The 22,906-nt window shown below is 38.4% G+C and overlaps 1 protein-coding gene across 1 annotated transcript in view; it reads left to right on the forward strand.

Moving 5' to 3' along the window:
• Positions 1-22,906, forward strand: part of HECW2 (HECT, C2 and WW domain containing E3 ubiquitin protein ligase 2) — a 391,418-nt gene that overhangs the window by 135,589 nt on the left and 232,923 nt on the right. The window contains exon 2 of the mRNA XM_050751032.1: positions 17,281-17,607. Within this exon, the coding sequence (XP_050606989.1) occupies positions 17,316-17,607 (292 nt within the window). The 5' untranslated portion in view covers positions 17,281-17,315. The remainder of the gene's footprint in view (positions 1-17,280; positions 17,608-22,906) is intronic.

Raw genomic sequence — 22,906 nt, forward strand, 5'->3', positions numbered from 1 at the left:
TCCCAGAATTGTTTTCTGAGGAAGATTTTACCCAGAGATGATCCCTCTACCACCCTCTGTGCCGGAGAGGAGTAGTCTTTTGTGCAGGTGCACATGTTGGTCAGCTTCCTTCATGTTCAGAAAAGGATGAAGCCCTTTCAAAGTGGCTTTGCACTGAATCACATGTCAGATGCTCAAGGTCAGATTTATATTAGTGGATATTACCTTGAACTTTCTGCTGCCAGTTCTTACAAGAAACTCATTATAAAGAATTGCTTGAAAAATAGGAAGCCCAGACATGGCTTTAAGAGTTAAAATTTAAGTCTAAATTTTACCCTTGGATTAAGTTGGGAGTATGATTGTTTATGCAGCACCATTCTAGTGAGCCACACATGTTAATTTTGTAAAACAGCCACATTGAAAACAGGTGAAATTAATTTTAATCGTATATATTATTTAACTCAATGTATCTAAAACACTACCATTTGTAATCTTGTAAAAACTTGTGATCAATATAAATCTTATTGATGAGATATTTTAATTTTTTGTGCTAATTCTTTAAAATCTGGTGTGCATTTTATACTTGCAGCATATCTCATTTTAGACTAGCCACATTTCAAATGATCAATAGCCACATGTATCTAGGAGCTCCTGTAATGGACAACACAGTGCTGGACCATTCCTGAGCTATGTATGCTTGTTCCTGAATTGGGTTTATTTGTGTTAGGCTAATGAGATACTGTAAAAATGGTAATACAACACTGTAGTATTTGACGTAGATAGAAGAATGGAGACTAATACTTCATACACCATGAAGACCAATTGGAGAAAGTTCTCTCAGATCTCATCACCAGGAAATCATTTCTTATTTATCTACTTATTGAGACAATGTCTTGCTGTGTCGCCCAAGCTGGAGTGCAGTGGTGTGATCTGGGCTCACTGCAACCTCCGCCTGCTGCGTTCAAGGGATCCTCCCACCTCAGCCTCCCAAGTAGCTGGGATGTTAAGTATGCGCCACCACGCCTGGCTAATTTTTATGTTTTTGGTGGAGACGGGGTTTCACCATGTTGGCCAAGCTGGCCTCAAACTCTTGACCTCAGTGATCCTCCCACTTTGGCCTCCCAAAATGGTGAGATTACAGGCATGAGCCACTGCGCCCAGCCACCAGGAAGTCGTTTCTGTTTATCTTATGGATGGGGAATAAGTCTGTGATTCTTGTAACTCTTTGGATGTCAGAAAGCTCAGAGATAAATTAATGGCCTGTTTCTAGTATCTAAGCAGAGGAGAAAAGCAGGAGTTCTGGGTATAAACTTTACCCCATATTTCTTACGCTTGCTTTCCTTTTTGACAACTTTCAGCTTGTTGAATGTAATACTGCAGTGTTTCATGCCTTTTAATTAATAAATAAAATAATGTTATTTCAATTTTCACAATGTTTAATTATGTCTGCCTAAATTTTATGGGAAATAGAATTTAAAGATTCTTAGAAAGACAAATCTCTTGGTTGACTTTTGGTTCATTTTAAATTTGTTTAACAAATTTGGGTATACTTGGAGAGAGAGAGTGTCAGTTATTTGGTCTAACTTGGGACTACATATAGATAATACCTGGTGATTTCTTATGTCAGCAATTCTCAAATTTCATCTTTTATCAGTATCAAATGGGGAACATGTTAAAAACCTGATATTTGGGCTGGGCGTGGTGGCTCACGTCTGTATTCCCAGCACTTTGGGAGGCCGAGGCGGGTGGATCACCTGAGGTCAGGAGTTGGAGACGAGCCTGACCAACATGGTGAAGCCCTGTCTCTATTAAATGCAAAAAATTACCCAGGTGTAATCCCAGCTACTTGGGAGGCTGAGGCAGGAGAATCACTTGAATCTGGGAGGTGGAGGTTGCGGTGAGCCGAGATTGTGCCATTGTACTCCAGCCTGGGCAACAAGAGAGAAACTCCATCTCAAAAAAACAAACAAATGAAAACAAACAAACAAACAAAAAAACAAACCTGATATTTGGGCTGTATCTGACAGGTGGCTTATGATCAGTAGATCTGGAGTCTAGACAACGGTGGTTGAACATGTTCTCTGCTGTTACATTCCTGGTAGCTGCCTCTTCCATCTTTCTTCTTCCTCTCATCTCCAGAAAAAATGTTGTAACCCCACAATCCTTTTCCATCTTTCTTTCCCGGCCACTCTCTGGCTAAGCCCCATGCTTTTATCAGTCAACTCAGATTCTTTCCCTTCTGCTTCACCTATTATCTTGGTTTTGCGTGGGATGTATCCATTGTATTACTGAAGTTCTTTACATCTATGACAGAAACCCAGCCTAAACTCTGCAACGCGAAAAGAGAAAAGTTTTGGATGCAGAGGGATGGGCTTTGTCTCGGGCACACTGGGTTAAGGTTGTAGGGATGCCCACAGCTTTCTCTCTGGTTCTCAGCATAGCAGACCTCCAAGGCCTGCATACTTATAGCAAGCGGGAGGAGGGACAACTGTAGGCAGAGAAAATGCATACAAGAAGAGGAGACAAGGAGTGCTAATATTTATGATTCCAAGTCTCTTCTTTATTCCTGTTTCCCATGCATTATGGCAGAAAAATCACACCATTGCAAAGGGTGGGTTCTTGTCTTATCTTTCTATAAATTAAAAAAATGGATTAAGGAGGTAATGGATAAGTGTGTGGTGTTTGAAAAGTTTTTTCCTAATTACAACCAGTTAAAACTGTTTTGCATTTTAATGATATTTTAATTCATTTGAAATTATTATTTAAGGCCATGGTATTTTTACATTTTAGTAGTGCAGCATTCTTAGCAAAAATAATTTATTTATAAACTGATGGATTTATTTCTTTGAATAGATTTTAATCTATTAATGAAAATGCAGCTTCTTTTAGTTTATTGAATTTACGAGCAGGAATCCAATTTCTATAAATATAATGAGTTAAAATAATTTGACTCACTAAAACAAATGAAATCTTTCAGCATCCATAGAAAGAAATTGGCAGTTTTACTTATGGTCATATAGTACTATTTTGTAAGGATTATCTAATTATCTATTCTGCAGAAATCATTCCATCAGACTTCAAGCCTTGCTTCATTTATATGGTCTCATTTGTTCCATTTTTAGTGAATAGTTACAGTGTTTCTACCCCTGCACTAGATATATTGCTAAACTAGTGAGGTGGAACAGAGGTGGGGAAGACCACGGACCATACAACTCATAGTTCCGAGGTCAGCTGGAGAGCTGTAGTATGTCCCAAGGATTAGTTCTGTGCATCAATGCGCTGGAGTGGGAGGAAGCTGGTACTGTAGCCCAGCAAAATTCCCAGACTTGGCACCACACTTTCTTCCTTTTTCCGCGTATCTTTAGGCTAAGAGACCATCACTGTCTTCCTTTTGAACACATAACCAGGTGCCATGGACACTCACCCCATGGCGTGAGGTGGAAGTGGAAGGTAGAACTTCACATCTCAACTTACTGTAGGATTCCCGTGTACAAATGTTCACATGCTTGATTTACTTTGACTCAAGGAGCCATCCAAATACTTATTATTTTTTCCCCCCAAAAAATGGATAGGTGAGAGAATAAGGGCAAAAAGGATGTGATTTTTATTGAGCTGCTACTCTGGAAGGGCTCTCACCACCAGAGCCACTCCTTTGGGCCTCTTTAATTATGCCTGCACATCAACGAGTTGTCAGGGTCCATAGAGACTGTCTTGAGAGGGGGAAATTGCTACTTCTCAACAACGTGATGGGCTTCTAAAGTTGACTTAAATCTGTGGCTCACAATAAATAAATACATAATTGCTTTCTTTATCTGCAAAGTTAACCGTAGGTGAACCACAAGTGCGAGTGAGAAAGCGTGGAGACAGCAGAGCCAGTCGGGCAGTTCTGCTTTGGCAGTGCGAGGCTGCTTGGCTCCTGTTGATGGCACTGACTAAAACCTGTAAACGGTTGATTACATCTTTCTCCCCAAATTTTGTGGATAAACCTGGGTTCCATATGATATAGCTTTCATAACCCATTTGTAACCCAGAAGCCATAGGAGGCGTAGCATATTGGAATAAAATCAGACTTTAAAGACCTCAGAGTAGGTCTCAGCTGTGTCACCCACTAGCTTGGTGCCCCAGTCTGGAAATCAAATCTAGGATTAAGAGCTGCATGATAACATGGGAGTGAGGGATGGGAGCGGAGGATAGACAGGAGTTACAAGGAAAGCAGGCCTCTTAAAGTGAATCTATTTACATTGATTGGGAAGTCAAATTGCAGAGTAAATAGGGAGACAAAGGACTTGATCTTGACAAAAGTTCAAATGATGGGAATCAGTTTATCTTATGGCCTAATCATTAGAAGGAACAAATGACAAATGAAGTGTTGAAACTTTTTCATTTGTTTGTTTTTGAGATGAAGTCTCCCTCTGTTGCCCAGGATGGAGTGCAGTGGTGCAATCTCTGTTCACCACAGCCTCTGCCTCCTTGGTTCAAGTGATTCTCCTGTCTCAGCCTCCCAAGTAGCTGGGACTACAGGTGCGCGCCACCACGCCAGGTTAGTTTTTTTTTGTATTTTTAGTAGAGATCAGGTTTCACCGTGTTGGCCAGGCTTGTCTCGAAGTCCTGATCTCGTGATCTGCCTGCCTTAGCCTCCCAAAGTGCTGAGTTTACAGGCATGAGCCACCGCGCCCGGCCCAAAGTGTTGAAACTTTTAGAGAGTTGGGGTAATTCATTTTTTTCAATAAAATGGTATGATAGCACTTTATGATATTTGACTTTCTCACCACAATCATAAAGAAAGTCATATTGCAAAACCTGTTTCAAGCCTCTGTTAACTTTCCCATGGCTTCTCTCTAATCCTAAGAGAGTAAAATTATCCTTAATTTTTTCTCCTTAAGTTATCAATTGTTCTGACTTTGCCAGATCCTTATTACTCAGTGGTTTTGCATGTGACTTTAAAATCACTTTGACTTTTATGAATTCCTGAATCTTTTACCAGTTCATGTAATTTCTCTTTGCTATCAGTTTATTGTTGGAACATCTAACATTCAGTGAGAGACTAGCAGAAATGGGGTTGACAGGGGTTGACTCTCTCATTGCATGGGAGCAATGGTTGAATGGGGACTGATTTTACTTCTTCAGTTCATCGTTGTGTGATACTTTTTGCTTTCATGTCAGCCCCTTAATAGAGTGGAGCTGGGCCATAGACACTTAGGTAATAACAATCTCTTTGTTAAAAAAAAATTTTGGAAAATACAGTGCTCTGTAGGTAGTCCTTTTGGAAAAGATTCCAAGCATTTTTTTATCCCAGTATTTGAAGTAAAATTAAACTTGGTATCAACAAGCTGGATCGTGACACTGAAGAGAACGAATTCCTTATTCACATGTTGCGTATTCATTTAGTTTTTTGGTTCTCCCAGATGAGTCTCTGCCCTCATTGGGGATCTCATAAATTGAGTAGTTTATTATTATTTTGAATTCATTCTTTTTCTAGTCTTATAACTGTAAGTTCCTTCAGAAGGAATTTGTTCCATTTGTTTGTTCTAGTGAAAGAACAGTACCTCATACTTAATAGGCATTGGATAACTATTATTTGTATGAAAAACCAGGTAGGTTTGACACTCTTGTTTGTGACTTATATATGCCTTTTCTTCCTAATGTGGTTCTTCCTTCTTGTTTGATTCCATCCCTTCTTGCTTTTTTCTGCTTTGATGCACCTTTTGTTGATTTCTGTAGTAATGATAAGCATCAGTTGATAACCTCAGACTTTGAAATTTAACCTGTGTGTTTGCAACATCCGCTTACAACCATTGCATTCTGCCAGTGAAATGACTTCAATTAAAGATCTTACTGTGGTGCCAAAGATTTTGTAAAATTAACGATAATTGATTAATTAAGTGAAACATTGTTCCAGGTGCTGTACCAAGAAAACCATGTGGGTCCAGCTGCCAACTTAGAGGTGATGTCTGTCCATCATTTCTTACTCCTCATGAAGCATACATTCTAGGGGGAGGAGATGCAATAAACAGGTGAATAAGTCATACTATATGTTACAGTATGAAAAGTGCTGCAGGAGAAAAATAAAGCAGGAAAAGGGAGTAGGTAGTGTTGGAGGAGTTGAAATTTATCATAGGGTGGTCAGGGAAGGTCCCTCTAGAGGCTGCCATTTGGTAAAACCATGAAAGAAGTAACAAAGTGAGCCGTGTGCATATTGAAGAGAAGAGCAGAGGAAATAGCATATACAAAGGCCCTGTGGTAGAGAGTGGCTGGAACATTCTAGGAGCAGCAGTGGGACTGGAGTGGTATGAACATGGAAGGTAGTAGCAAAAGATGAGGTCAGAGAGGACTAGCAGCCGGATCATGTGGGACTTTCTAGACTGCTGTAAAGGTTTTGGCTTTTTCTCTGCTTGAGATAGGGGTTATTGGAGGATTTTTGGTGGAGAACAAAATAATCTAACATTTGAACAGGGTCACTCTGGCTGTCATATTGAGAACATACAAAAAGAAATCCAGAATGGAAGAGGGGAAGGAGGCTATTCATTCAGAGGAGAGATGACCATGGCTTGGATAGAGTGAAGGTAGTGAAAGCTAACTCCTATCTATCTTTACTTTTTAGTTGTACTGTATGGCTTAGAATGCACGCCATATTTTTTAGTTGTACTCTAGTATGGCCTAAAATGCATGCCATATTTCATGGCCCCTTCATATCTTTCAAGGTCTGGCTCAAATTTTCTCATGAGACTTTTCTTTACTTCAGCCCCTGCTGATCATGCCCCATAATGAGCTTTCTTACTGCCTTTTGCACTTACACATTGCAGCACAGAAGGCAGTTGCTTTGCTTCTTTGTTGACACTTGGATAGACTATGACTTCATGTATGTTTACTGAAAAATAGGTTGGAATTATTAAAAGGTAGTGAAAACATACGAAGTTTTGGCTTTCATTTTTCTAATCTGGCATGACATTTAAAAATGATTCTTGAAATGAAGTTTTGTTCTTCTTAATTGACTAACATTTTAAAAGTACAGGTTAATTTTAATGTAAAAAACTGATACCTCTGCCAATAAATATTGTTTCAGTGGGGGCTCATCACAATCTATCCTGTATTGAGATAAATGAGTAAGAGATGTTGCCCTCTTTTTTCCCTTATTTGCCACTCTATATTCTTCTCTCGTTGCATATTTAAGGGTCTGTGATATTGGCACTGGTGTTTTGTTAGTGTTTTCTTTCTTTTATTTTTGTCCAGCATTCATTTTTTATTCATCTAGTAACAGCAAACCTTCGTTTTCACTAATTTAATTCTTTTTGAGGCATCACTTCTCCCCAGCTGCCTTCAGTTTTGGTAGAATTGCCCATTCAGATGCCGTCTCCTCTCTCTGTGGGTCCCTAGGCTCCTGTCTCCCACCAGTCAGTTCTGAGCAACATCATGGAGAAAGGACGGATGTTTAGGTGGATTGATCCTGGTGGCTACTGTTACCCAAGAGCATCTTTGGTTCATTATTTTTCCTTTATTTTGATTCTGTGGGCTACCTAGTATCTTTCTAGTAAATTTCCTTTCTGTTTCAGTTTATCAGAGGGGGCTTCTGTTCCTTGGAACTAAGGAGCCCTCGAACATAACCATTTATTGTAATAAATAAATAATAAATAAATAGTAGGAACCATCCTTTCATATCAGTTCTATTTTAAATAACATTATTATATATCTTATTTGTAGCAAAATTCAAAAATTGAATATCAAGAGGTAAAAACAATTGTAATCCCACTATCTATAACTTGAAAAAGTATACCCTTTTTCTATGTGTGTTATTAACACAATTTAATTATATTGTATATGTAACAGTATTTGATAATACTTAACCTTATAGCATGAACAAATTCTCATGTCAAATCTTAAAAATATGTTTTTAATGGCTTCATAATAGTCTGTAAGGTAGACATGCCATAATGTAAATACTTCTCCATTGTTGGACATTTGTTTTGTTTTTAATTTGTTCTCTATTTTGAATAATGTTGTGGTGATCATCTTTTTATAACTCTTTGCCGGCATCTCTGCTTCTTTCCTTAGGGCAGAGCCCTGGAAATGAATCACTGGGCCTAAGGGTGTGAGCATACGTAAAGTTCCAGAAAGCTTTGTAAAACCATCCTCTCAGCAACATATGAGTGTTGTATCTCACTACATTTTCACTTGAGTACTATTGTTTTTCAAAGTTGATATTTTAGTGGACAACAATTATAGCTCCTTTTTAAAAGTGTGTTTTGATATATACTTATTGTTTCAATTTTTTTGTAAAATATCTACTCATACCTTCGAAGAAGGTTTTAATTAAATAATTGAATTAAAAATCCCACTGAGTTTAAATAACTAAAAAGAGTTAAATATTAATGATTTTCTCTTTTTAATCTAGTTGCATATTTAATGATTTAAAGCTAACCCAACATCTTGAAAGCATTCTTGAACTCAGTCTTTAAAATTAACAATTTTTTGGAACCTAAAATTATTTCTATTTGTGTACATTTCTTTTCCAAATTTACATTTGGGCAATTTTTATGTTGTGGATTATAACGTATTCTTTAGTAAAATTTTGGGGAAAACAGGCTTTTCCTAAAGGGCAGCAGGCTGGAGGATAAATTGCATTTTCTGATACTTTTTTACCTGGAAAGAGGAAGTGAGGTGCAGCTCCAGTTACCCCAGGTTCTCTGTTAAGTTCTCATTTCCTAGCAGGTTGTGTAGAAGGACATTTTCTGGTTTTCCTAATCATTTTATTAGCATACTCTTGCAGAGTAAGATAAGCATGAAGTTATGATTGTCTGTGATAAACACGGAGTTTATCTGAATGCTCATTTATACTGAATGACTGTAAAGGCTCTCTCTTGCTACACACAGGGGAAATCCACTGGGGAGGGAGCTTTGGTGGAAGATTTGGTGGTGTCTGTTCATCTCAGATGCCAACTGGCCTTTCTGGGGATGGGTTACTGCTTTCTTTTCCTATAGTTCTCACATCTCTACTTACTGCAGGCTAGTTATATCTTGACTGTAAATATAGTTTTTCACCCTTTGTTTTCCTTATTTAAATAGTAAAAAAAAAAATTAAAAATCACTTGGAGTTTGAAGCATAGTATAGTTGAACAGGTGTGTGTGTGTGTGTGTGTGTGTGTGTGTGTGTGTGTGTTGTATGTGTGTCTTTTGGAATTTGAAGGGTTAAACAAGTTTGTCTTTTATTATTATTGGTTTTATTTATCAGTGCCAACTCTAGGAAGTTAGATCCTAGGATGCATTTCTTAAATTCTATAAAAATCCTCTGACAATGTTTTTCAGTACCTGCCCTTCAGGTGAGGTTTAGTAACTTGACATTCACCTCCAGATTCTGTAGCAAAACTATTTGAAATAAAAAACACTTGCTTAATGTATTTGTCATCTGCTACTGTCTATATCTTCTGAACAAAATTTGCTGGTTTTGGAATTGAAGTTGTATGCTGTTGCATTTGGTGATTTGCTTAGTAATTAAATCTCTCTTGACCTCTTGAAGAAAAATGATTTTGTTTTCAGTTGTTTGAAGCAGATGTCTTTTATCTAGGAGAGCAGCAGAGTGCAGACCAAATCCTGTTTAGAAGGAGGGTTTTTAAGATTTTTTAAGGAGCGCTCCATCATGTTACATTGTGCCCACTGGGCATGGGACATACAGCTGCAGCACAGACTCACCCTGGGCGGGACGGGTTATCTAAGGAGCTTTAAAGGACCAGCTTTCTACTTAAGCCGTATAGTGAATATTAACCTGTTTCCCTTGCTGTCGGCTTCATTTTCTAAAGCTTTTCAAAAGAATGTGGATAATTTTCTGAAGAAAATGTGTCTTTCTTATTGCAGAAGGCAATAAGAAATGTGAAATCAAGAAGCAAATTGAGAGTTCTTAGGTTTCAGTATTAGAAAATGTGCAGCAGCTGTTCTCTGTTACTGGGTAACACTGATTTTCCCATATGAGAATATTGCATTGAATAAGGTAGTTAAAACTCAAATTTTAGGTATAAAGTTTAGAGTGCTTTGATTTTTTCATTTTTATGTGACTTTGCAAATTAATTTTTGCACAGTGCTTATTTACAATCAAAACATGAACTCTAAAAACTATATTACATTTCCTATAAGGGAAAAATTAAGGTTTCCAAAGCAATTAGATAATAGTCCCTTGTTGTAATCTAAGTAAAATCATTGATTTATTTCCTTTCCAGTTGTCCTCAGTTATGTAAAGTATCTGAATGAGGTTTTTAAATCCTGAAATAAGACTTTTAGAGATACATTGGTATAGTCAATTTAATTAATACTAAGGCTATTATTGAGCAGAGACTTGCATTTGAATATTTGTTTTATCCCCGGCCTCATAATAACTGACAATTTGGACCCACCCTCGTAAGGGTTATATTTACTTGGATATATTGCATTTACTTCCATCTCACCTGAAATGATTTTGATTTTCTCAGCCCTGTCAATGTTTCTGGGATTCTGTTTACCACTTAGATTGAAAATCCAGAATTTAGTCCTAATTTCACCCTCACTTTTATCCCCTATATTCAATCTGTCATCATGTCTATGGCTTCTTCCTTTGGAACATTCTTGATTGATATTTTCTTTTCATGTCACTAAAATCCATCTTCTGTAAACAGCACTGGGTTCCGTGACTGATCAGCTTCTCACTGGTTTCCCCACCTCTGTTTTCTTCCTGTTATCATCAGCCTATTATAATCTGCATAAACTCTCAGATTATGTTTCCTCAGACTTCCCTTTCCTATTTTCGCCTCTCTTCTCAAGACCCTGGAATGGCTCCCCACTCACTACTCTTGGTTAGGTTCCAACAGGACTACTTCAAGTTCTGTGGCCAAGTTTCTTGAATTCTTGTCTCCTCTTTCTTACATCTTACACTGTCCATTCGCTGGCTTGTGGGCAGTGGGCTCTGCAATTCTTTTCTAAGGGAGTTGTTTGGAAGTTGTCATTACTTTTTAATACAGAAACAGTTCTATAAAAGCTACGGTTGAGTTCTTAAGCTATAACTCAAGGCCTGTATAACCTAATGTGGCTGATTTCTGAGCCCTGGAAGCCAGGAGCCATGTGGAATAGGTGGAGGCAGGGGAAGAATGGATGTTTTCTTCTTCTTTTCTAAGTACAGGGTCATCCAGACTAGGCAGAACTTCTAGTGGTTTTTAATATGAAAGGTTGGTCTTCAGCATTTGTTTTCTGTTCACTGCCTTCCAAATCCTGGTGTTCCTCTCCCCAGGCTCTTAGGAATAAGTAGTTACCCTAGACTAAATAATGCATTAATTAATTCAGTAGTTATAATGTTTGCCTACTAAAATAACCATGGCTACTTTCTATTGAACACTTTCACCCACAGTATTTCAGTCCTTACAACAACCTTGCATGGTACATTAAAATTACTTCCATTTAATAGATAAATAAATTAAGTCAGGGTGAAGTTTAAATATATATAGCTATTGATTTATGTACTGATTTACAAATAACCTGTATATATTTGAAGGTCACTTAGGAAAAGTTTGTATCATATATGAGAGTTTGTTAAAGGAATATGTAGAAAACCTCCATCCCTTCCCCACTTCATCTCCTCCCCTGACACACAAGCACCTCTGGGACACTGTTCTGCTTTTGAAGACTATACAGCTTCAGGGTAGAAGAAAAGAAGCAAAAAGAGATATAAAGTATTGGCCGGGCGCGGTGGCTCAAGCTTGTAATCCCAGCACTTTGGGAGGCCGAGACGGGTGGATCACGAGATCAGGAGATTGAGACCATCCTGGCTAACACGGTGAAACCCCGTTCCTACTAAAAAATACAAAAAACTAGCCGGGCGAGGTGGCGGGCACCTGTAGTCCCAGCTACTCGGGAGGCTGAGGCAGGAGAATGGCGTAAACCCGGGAGGCGGAGCTTGCAGTGAGCTGACATCCAGCCACTGCACTCGAGCCTGGGCGACAGAGCGAGACTCCGTCTCAAAAAAAAAAAAAAAAAAAAAAAAAAAAAAAGAGATATAAAGTGTTTCTGAGACTTGTCTATCCCGAGTCTATCCCGAGAAAACCCTCTACTCCCTGGGCTGGATGTCTTCATATAACAGGATTGAATAATGATTCCTATTAGAGATTTGGCTCAAAAAGCATCTTTGTGCTAAAGTGTAATTAAAAAAACCCTTGGAAGGATTAAGGAATCCTCAGTTGTTAACACATTATTGTCAGCTAGTTCAATGACATCTTCCTCTTAGCTACCTTCAGGGCCTTTCTGATTGCATAGAGTTGAAAAGAAAGTGGGGGCACCTCCATGGTTTAGATCTGTACTGCCCAGTCCAGTATGTGGCTGTGGAGCACATGAGCTGTAGTCAGTTTGAACTGAAATGTGCTTTAAGTGTAAAATTCACACTGGATTTAAAAGCCTTAGCGTTTAAAAAAAGAAATAAAAAAATTAGTAACTGTTTATATTAATGTTGAAACGTAAGTTTGGATATAGTGAGTTAAATAAAATGTTATTAAAATTTTCATCTGTTTTATGTTTTTAAAATGTGATTACTAGAAAATTTTAAATTACACCCATGGGTTGTGTTATATTTCAGTTAGACAGTGCTGTTTGGACTAATTCTCCATCTGTCCTATGTCTTCCAGCTTTTGTTCAGCCTAGTAGCCATGCTCTGTACTATGTCTCCTCTCTTTCATTCTCTCCTCTTTACTGGCCCTTTTCTCTCAGTTTTTATTCATTCAGCAAATATTTCCTGTTTTCTTAGTTCCTATGCTGGTATTAGGAACATGCAGAATCTCTTCCATCCTAAAAACAAAACAAGGCTGGGCATGGTGGCTCACGCCTGTAATCTCAGCACTTTGGGAGGCCGAGGTGGGTGGATCATGAGGTCCGGAGATCGAGACCATCCTGGCTAACACAGTGAAACCCCGTCTCTACTAAAAATATAAAAAATTAGCCAGGCATGGTGGCGGGTGCCTGTAGTCCCAGCTACTGGGGAGGCTGAGGCAGGAGAATGGCGTGAACCCGGGAGGCAGAGTTTGCAGTGAGCCGAGATGTACCACTGCACTCCAGCCTGGGTGACAGAGCAAGACTCCATCTTAAAAAACAAAACAAAACAAAACAAAAAAACACAAAACAAAACAAAACATGAAAGCAAACAAACCCAACTCTGTCTCAATCCATGTCACCCTCCCTACATGCCTCCTTCGCCATCTAGCCTTTTGAGGAAGAGCCTGGATTCTTTACTCCACTTTTACCACTCCATGCTAACTCTTTTGGCCACCAATTTTCCCCACTCCTCAGTCTTTCCCTGCAGCATTGGACACTGTCCTTGGAGTCTCTCCTTCCTTGACTTTGAAATTCTCTCTCTCTCTTTCATTTTTCTCTCTCACGCTTTAACTTTGTTTTTAAGCATGTGACTGACTCATCAGCTTTGTGACACTGGGTGGACCTAACCTCATGGAGCCTCAGTATCTTCTGTGTCACGCTGGGGCTTGCATTCATCAGTGGGCACTGTGGTGACCCACCCCCTCCAAGGCTGGTGCTTTTTATTTTTTGAGGCAGAGTCTCACTCTGTTGCCTAGTCTGGAGTGCAGTGTTGTGATCTCGGCTCACTGCAACCCCTACCTCCCTGGTTCAAGCGATTCTCGTGCCTCAGCCTTCCGAGTAGCAGGGATTACAGGCATGTTCCACCATGCCCAGCTAATTTTTGTATTTTAGTAGAGACAGAGTTTTACCATGTTGGCTAGGCTGGTCTTGAACTCCTGATGTCAGGTGATCTGACTGCCTCAGCCTCCCAAAGTGTTGGGATTACAGGTGTGAGCCACTGCGTCTGGCCGGTGCGTGGTTTCTTTTGCAGAATTCTCATCATCTTCACCAGGTTCTGTGGAAACTCTACATTTGTTTTTTAATTCCCTCCCTCCCAGTACTCTCCCTTGGTAGTTTCTTTGTATCCATGCTTCCAATTAGAATGCTTTTCATGCGTTTCCTTTTTTTTTTTAATTCTTTAAGGCTCACCTCAGATATCACCTCTGCCACCAAGTGTTTTCTGTCATCTTCAGCCAAACTTTTGCCTCACAAATCTTTCTCAATTTCCTCATATGAAAACAGACATAATGCTGTTATCTCTCGGAATTAATTCACAATATTCTGAGGCCTTACTCGAGATACTCGATGTGAAAGTGCTTTGGAAAAGGTTAAGCCCGTTATAAATATATTTTTATCCCTTTCAGATGCCCTACAACATTCATTGTCCCCACAATGTATTTGTTAAGACTAATTATACATGTATATAAAGTGCCATTGAAACCTTGAATTATCTCATATATGAATATTTGCTCTTGTTCCCCAAAATTCCATGTTCCCGCGGGGGAAGGGCTATGTTAGGAAAAGGAAAGAAAGAAATTGAAAACAAATACCTTACTCTTTTTACTATTTAGCATACACTGCAGCTTTATGGTAGACATGTATAAGCTAGCACATTCACACATTTCTAGCTCTTTTTGCTCTTTCCCTGAAAACAAATATATTATGTATTCAGTTTTTGGTCCTTAGTTGCGTGTCTTTTCTTGTTAGAATGCAGGCTTTTTTGAACTAGGGACTTTGACTTTTGCTGTTGTATCCTTAATGCTTTTCACTTAGGAGGAGCACAGTAATTTGTTGCATGAACGAATGAACCCACTACTGGTGATAAAGTTGAATTTCAACTTTTATCTCTGGCTTGAGGACCAGGGAGTGGCTCTTGTCAGTGTTACGGGGCCAAAGCTTGGGCTCTGAGATATCTGAGGTCCTCACTGCCTACAAGGCTCTTTTGTTTCTGTTAGGGGCTATGTTTTGAAATACTGAAGATGCTGATTAAGTAGAAGGGGTGATGGGAATTATGGGAATATTAAAACCAGTTCTTGATATAATTAAAATAGAATGTAGTCACATAATGGTATTAATACCTAAACTTAACAAAGCTCTTACTATATGCCAGACAGTGTTGGAAATGTTTTATCTGTACTGATTTATTTAGTTCTCTCTAAAATCCTATGAGGCAGATGTTATTATGTTCTTCCTGGATAGGTGGGAAAACAGAGGGACGGAGAGTTAAAATAAATTGTCTAAGATCATAGAGTGATAGAAAGTAAACATGTAGCCGAAATCCGGAAGTTGGTCTTCAGAGCTTTTTCTCTTAGCTGCTGTGCTAACCTCTCTCTCTGCTTAAATACAGATAATTTAAAAACAGTAATGTGGGTGTACATACATGTTATTTCATTTTTTTCTAGAGCGAAATAATTGTCAGTAGTTCTTCTGTTGTGGTTTTAGGCCATAAGGGTTGTGACCTATTTCTTTCTTTCAGGGAAGTAGTTTAGACAGCCTGCATTTTTTATTGAACTACAATGTGTTAGGAGTTAATTATTTATAGTTCTTGCTGAAGCTGGTGTGCTGCTTGGCTCACTGAGTTTATAAAGAAATTATGGCCTGTTGAAAGTCAGTAAAATGAAATTTCATGAAACTATCAGATTAGAAGTTGACCTGTATTTTAAGCTTCATAGATTGGAGATTTTCTAATAATTATGGATTCTTTTATGGTATCAGAGTTACCATAGACCACATACAGAAAATAAGTGCCATCTTTATGAAGAGAGATATAGGATTTAAAACCATTGAACTGAGTAAATCAGCTTATCTGTTCATTTTTATTTGTATCCTTTTCACAAAAGGTATCTTGTCCAAGTTATTTTCATTCAAGAGATAGTGCTCAAAGTATGAGATCCACTTTATGTCAGAAACTACTTGAATAAATACATTTACAAGTGCTGTAAACCTAGCACAGAAGCATGTCCTCTTCACCCAAAGTGTCTGTGAACTGAGTGAGAGGATGGGAGAAATTAGGGAACCCAATCTTCCCTTGTCCTCCTCTCAGACTCAGTAGCCAAGGTTGTTAGCTGTCACGTAAATATTGCACCCAAGGTTACTTTGTTTGTTTTTTAAAGGAAAACTCATGCTGACTTCCCAAGACCCAATAGGGTTTACCTTGAAATGAAACATGACATAATGAAGATGGTGGCAGGTACTAACAGTGCGGAGTAAGTGTTAAATCCGTAAATGCACGAGTGGATTATGTAGTTCTGAAAGGGATGGTACAGAAGAAAATCAGATCAATTCTATATAAAGCTAGTGAGATCCGAGTGAGGTAATGTAAACCCATGGCAAACAGGTAAGGCGCTGGTAGATAGAACCTTAGTTGTACTGCGTTAAAGTACAGGAGGTACTGGAGTCTGTGTGTGTGTCTGGAAGTATTTTAGAACTAGACTCAGTGAGCCAAAAAGGGGCTGTCTAAGTTCCAACAGGGAAGGCCTTGTTCCTTTGGACGGAGGCCAAGTGGGAGCCAAAGGAAATAGCTTATCATGATCCAGATGGCCCAAATAATGTGGACTCGCCAGAAAGTCAGGATGGCAAGGGGCAGGCTCAGGAAAGGGAATGGAGATACAAGTTATGCCAAGAAGTATCTAGGAGAAAGATGCTCACTCTTCCTGCATCTCTTCATTTAACAAATATTTATCAACATGTACTGTGTAGCAGGCACTGCTGTAGACACTGGGGATAAAGTAGCCAACAAAACAGATGAAAATCCCTGTCTTTGTGAAACTTACATTCTTGTCAAGTGAAGTAGACAATAACCAAATAAATAAGTAAATTGTATGGTACATTAGATCACAAAACTTGCTATAGAGAAAAATAAAGCAAGAAAAGAGGGATGGGGAATGCTGGGGTGCTGCGGTTTTAAATGCGATGACCACTATATTTAAGGGAAGAGGTGATATTTGAGCAAGCTCCTTAAAAGATTTCAGTGAGTTACATTCTTATGCTAAGGAAACTGAGCAAGTGAACTTGTACTCAGTGGTATACTTCAACTGTATTTAGCATGTGTCTTGCTGTTTTAAAATTTCATTGCAGCAGCAAATAAATATGTGTGTGGAATGGAAAAGGAGAAGAGGGTGCCATGTTTGAACATGGGGTGTTTGGGAAAGGATAGACCTAAAAGGGATGGCAGGGAGATCCTCTCCTCCTTGATTGCTAGGAGAAAGCTATGCCAAGTGAAATCGAGGGTCACAGGCGTGTGACAGCCTTTGCCATCACGTGACTTGACTCTATAGAAGCTGGTTCTGACATCATCAGTTGACAGTAGAATAATAGGTTTTATTTTGACAGCAGAAGATTACATGGTCAGGCTTTAATAAACACTCTTTAAGGCTTTATGTCTGGAAAGCTTAAATCTAATTCTTTGTGTCGTAGCACTAATGTTTTATGTTTATCTGTCTCCTGCAGCTTTGTAGGCAGCCAACCCCAGAGAGGCAGACGGGATGGCTAGTTCAGCCCGGGAGCACCTACTTTTTGTGCGGCGTCGAAATCCCCAGATGCGGTACACGCTGAGCCCAGAGAACCTCCAGAGCCTCGCCGCCCAGAGCTCCATGCCAGAGAACATGACCCTGCAGCGGGCCAACAGCGACACCGACCTGGTGACTTCTGAGAGCCGCTCCAGCTTAACTGCCAGCATGTACGAGTACACGCTGGGGCAAGCCCAGAACCTCATTATCTTTTGGGACATTAAAGAGGAGGTGGACCCCAGTGATTGGATTGGACTTTATCATATAGGTGAGTCAAATGGAATGGACTTGCATGTGACTCAGAGCATACAAGTTTCTAGTCTGACATTTTTACCATTCTGTATTTTCTCCTGGAAAAAATTCACACGCATATATACACACAGCAGATTCTGGGAACTTTTTTTCTTCTTTGGGAGGAGGGGATTCAACAGTACCTTTGCTTATATTATGAAGTTTGTGGTTACATCTCTACCTAATTAAATGTCAGAACCTTCAGAACGTGTAGGTGTTACAGTATTTTCTATTAGGTCGATGCAAAAGTAATTGCACCAACAAAACTTCGCATTTCTCTTGGTCAGCAGTCCCATTTTAGAAAGAGATATCTATTAACATTTACTAACATTTTTAAACTGATGAAAGAGACGTCTAGATTTAGATGACGTATTTTAAAAGCTCTGTATTTTCTAAAATTTGAGTTTTGTTAAGAACTACTTGTAGCCTAAGATGTCTTTTTATTTTTAAATTTCATGACTCTGTTCTAGATCAATTAGGGGAAGGAAGTGTCATGTTTTCCTGACAAATGACTTATAAATAATTGCTATTTGTTTTAGTAAAAGCAGTCCAGCTCTGTTTAGCTAATTTACGCTTGTTGTTCTTAGTGAACTTACATTTGCTGAGTGAGCGATGAGTGAGACATCCAAAAAGTACGAAGTCTGCCACATTGGAAAGCAGAAATCTAACCTACCAACTAAACAGAAAGAAAATTGAAATCCAACCCAATAATAAAATCTAACATTCTCCAAAGTTGGAGAACTTTTTCATTGAACGAAGACAATTCTCTCCAAAATTTAGCATCAGATACTAGGAAGCCATTGTTGCTTTCAATGTAAGTTGTAAGCCAAGCATCCCCCGCCACCCCGCCGCCCTTTTTTTTTTTTTTTAAATGAATAAATGAGAGGAAAAAGAAGACCCATCTGTTTATGGCAGTGCTTCTTAGCCAGGGAAGATTTTGCCCCCTAGAGGACATTAGGCAAGGTTTGGAGACATTTTTGGTTGTCACAACTGGGTAGGGGGATATGAGGCCAGGATGCTGTGAAACATCCAGCAATGTACAGGACAGCCTCCTCCACAAAGAGTGATGTAGCCCTAGATGCCAATAGTACCACTGTTGAGAGGCCTTGTTTGAGGCAAAACAACACTCTTGCTGAAATTTTGTTAGAATGTTAAACCCACTGAAATTTATTTTTCTCTGGGATAAAGAATTTTATATTGACTGAAATAAAAACATTTGGTTTGTATTCACTTCTATAACTCTTAATGGTTAATCACGCTGGAAAACAAAAAATCCAAAATGGGCAAAACTTTAATGAATTATTATCTCTCTTTTTTTTTTTCTTATGGTAACCAAAAAGTCTTCACAGCATTTTCCCTAAGTGTGTTTAAAAATATAATCAAATTGAGGAAGATACACAATTTAAAAATTACATTTGTATTATTATGTTCACAAAAAATCTTACAGTTTTGATGGGACTTTAGAAGTAACCCTTTTGATTTGAATGTAATTTCACTCTTTTGCACTTCATATAACTTCTCTTTAGACTTTCTCATTTTTTCCCATTTTAGATTTTATTTTATAATCTTAATAGAAGACTTAATATAAGACTACGATACGAATACCAAAATGTGTTTTTAAAAATCCTTTTATGATATTTGTTTGGGAAATAATCAATTTTACTTTCTCATATAAGGTGATTTATTTTGTGTATGAATAACTTAATCTTTAAAATGCTAGAATCACTTAAAAAATTGATTCCCATACACACACTTGCTATATTTCCCTGTTTAAATGTAATCAGGAAGGAACTAAGGAATTCCATCCACAGTGAATCTTATCTCCAAGTGACCAAAACCGCAAAATCTTGATGTTGTTGTATTTTACTTTCTAGAGGAAGATGTATAGTTCAGAGTCCTAAGTCTGGAATTAATCCAAGGCTATCACTAGGAAAGCAGAATTAGGAAATAAATCCCTTTGGAAAAGTGGTAACTCTTCATCAGTTTATTTCAAGAAGCTTCTGTGTCTTTCTCATGTAAGTTATCGTTATCATTGTGTCTTTGTTCCCCATGTTACGTGTCTTTTTTCCCCTCCTTTGGCTGCTTTCAAGATTTTTCTCTTTTATCTTGGTTTCTAGCAGTTTGTCTATGGTATTGCTAGGTGTGATTTTCTTTTTATTTATTCCCGTTGATATTCTCTGAGCTTTGTAAGTTAATGTTTTTGATGAAATTTGGACAAATGTTGGCCATTATTTCTTCAAATTTTTTTTCTATTTTTATTTTTTTCTTCTTTTTCTGAGATACCAGTTATACATATGTTAAACTCATTTCATGTTGTTCTGCAAGGCCCCGAGGCGCTGGTTCATTTTCCTTCGACATCTTTTCTCTTTGATATTCAAATTTGATAATTTCTATTTATCTATCTTCAAGTTCACTAACTTTGCCCTTTTCTTGTCTTCATTCTGTTGTCAATCCCACCCAATGGATTTTTAAACTTTGAGTTATTTGACTTTTCATTTCTAGAATATGCATTTCTCTTTTTCTAGTTTCCATGTCTCTTATGAGATTTCTTGTGTGTTAACTCATTGAGATCATATTTTTATTCAGTTCTTCAAACTGAATTGAATATGGCTACTTTAAAGTTTCTGTCTTCTAATTTCAACATCTAGGCCATCTCAGGAGGAGTTCCTATTGACTAGTTTTTTTTCATTGACCATGGTTCTTATGATTTCTTTGCATAGCTAGCACTTTTTAATTTTACACTGCATATTGAGGATTCTATGTGGTAGAAATTCTGAGTTCTGTGGAATAACAGTGTTTTCTTTTTTCTAATAGGCAGATTTATTTCTTTGAACTTGTGTAGGTTTGATTTTTCACACTTTGTTAGACTGGATCTGCGGAAAGGCCGGTGTATTTTTCTACTATTTCTAACTTGGTTGAATTCATCCTCCGAGTTTGGTCTCCCCTGTGGATTTTGTTAGGTCTTGCTTTTGGGCTGTGGTGAAATAAGTGTATGGTAGGTCTTATTCTAGTACACTGTGCTTATTCCTAAGCAGCAGCATTTCTGATGTCTTAGCTGGATGCCTGGAGTGCTAGCCAGGTCTCTTCACTCTGGCTGAGCTATAGCTCCAATGTTCACCAGCACTGCTTAACCTCTGGTCACTCTGTTGTCCTCTCAGCCCTGTAAAGCTGCTGTTTATGAAGCCTTGGTCATTTCTTTCTGAGTATGTGCAGCCCAGACCTTGGCCAAAGATTTGTAGGGGATCCCCTTTGTGGACTTCTGCCCCTCATCCTTCTAGAGCTCTTTTGCTTCCAGGACCCTGGCCTGGAGATTCTAGTACTGCAGTTGACCCAGACTCTGATCTCTGTATCCAAGCTCAGCAGAACTACTATGGACTCTAGCTTCTTGCTCTACACTCAGGAAATTGTCCTCCATCTGAGATCTGGGTGATCATAGTGTCACCTTGTAAGTTTCTCTTTTCTCTGAGATTATAGTCTAATACCATCTGTTTTCCAATGTCTGAAAACCACTTCTACTTCTAATTTTATAGTTATGTACATTGGGAAGGCTAGTCTGGTGCTAATTACTTCGTTAAGGTCTGAAGCTGAAGTTCCTCTATGATTTGATTTAGGATGGGAGATAAGAGGTCTCAGTTTTCCCCTCTAGCCTTTTCCAAAGAATGATGAATAAAATTGATTGTTTACATCTATGTTGTCACTTCTTACTGTATATTCTAATAGATTTCTATCCCAGCAGGAAAAAGGGGTGAGGACCTGGCATCCCAGACCCCACAAGGGTCCATTTTCTGCCCCCTTCCCTCTGTAGTCAGAACCCTGATTGGGTCAGTGGGGTGAGCAGTAAGTCCTTAATCTCAGGGTAGGTAGGCCCTCCCCAGGCTCAGGAAAGGTCTAAACTTGTATGCTAATCCAACTATTGAGTAGTCTAGAAGTAGACATGTAACTCGGTTCTTGCCCATGAGATCTAATGGGAAAACTTTGGGGGAACTTTGCTTTCCAATGAAAAACCAGAGTTTCATGAAGAGTCTTTTAAACTTTCTCTTCTATTGTCCTTGGAACTCTGGTGAAAAGATACGATGTCTTGAGCTGTTGCATCCATCTAGCAATCATGAGGCATCAATCAAGAGAATAAAAAGCTATGGATGGCAGAGCAGAAAATAGATCTTGGACTGGCACTCTGAAGTTCATGTTATATGTGGAAAAAAATGTTCTTCTCTTTGTTGGAAGTTCATGTTATATGTGGAAAAAAATGTTATATGTCTGAAGTTCATGTTATATGTGGAAAAAAATGTTCTTCTCTTTGAAGGAAGCTGAAAGAAAAGCTTCCTTCAGGGTCTCTTGTAAGGCAGGCCTAGTGGTGACAAAATCTCTAAGCATTTGCTTATCTGTAAAGGATTTTATTTCTCCTTCACTTATGAAACTTAGTTTGGCTGGATATGAAATTCTGGGTTTAAAATTCTTTTCTTTAAGTCAGCAGCAGGCTTTCTTGTATCTGCAGTTGTTGCTAATAGAGCCACTAACACAGCTAGAAATATAAGAAAGGGAAAAGGGTAACAACTGCTTTTAAAGGCAAGATAAAGAGTGAGTGGGCTGCTTTGGTAGTTACTACTTCGTGGAGAGTGTTAAGGACTATTTTAATATCTGTGAAAGCCACCAGGTTTTTAAAAGAAGTAACAAAATTTTGATATAAAAATTCTGAACACAGTAACTCCAAGCCATGTGGAAATTTTCAGTGCTTTAATAGGACCAATAATGTGATGGGAATAATGTTTCAAATGAGTACTTAGTAACATGATAATGTGCAAAACAATTTTTTGGATGCTGTTAAATGAAAGTAGGTAAAATGAAACATTTGGAGAGGAAGTGAAAGAAAAGAGGCAGCACCATGCTAAATGGGAAAAGATTTTTGAGGTTCAGGTTAAATCATAAATTTAATACTGTGTGGATAAACAGGAACATGCATAATAAATTCTCTCTTGGGCTCTGTGACATAGATGTGCTGAGAATCCAGATTTCATAACAATAGCATGTGTGTCAGAAATAGCTTAAGATTTCTATACCTTTTGGTAGGAAGCAGCCTCTGCCCTTCAGTTGTGTCCTGAGAAGCTTGACTGTTTCCTAGCAACTTCTAGTTTTAGTTATGGAACAGAGAGATGGTCTCTATAGAAATAAGTCCCAAAGGAGAAGGAATTTAGTGGAACATCAAGCTGATGAGGTGTGGTTTGTTGGCACACTCTGCATTTTGATTGTGTTTCTCTTGGCTTACATTTTCTTCCCCT

This window comes from Macaca thibetana, chromosome 12 (genome assembly GCF_024542745.1).
Source record: "Macaca thibetana thibetana isolate TM-01 chromosome 12, ASM2454274v1, whole genome shotgun sequence".
NCBI lineage: Eukaryota > Metazoa > Chordata > Mammalia > Primates > Cercopithecidae > Macaca > Macaca thibetana.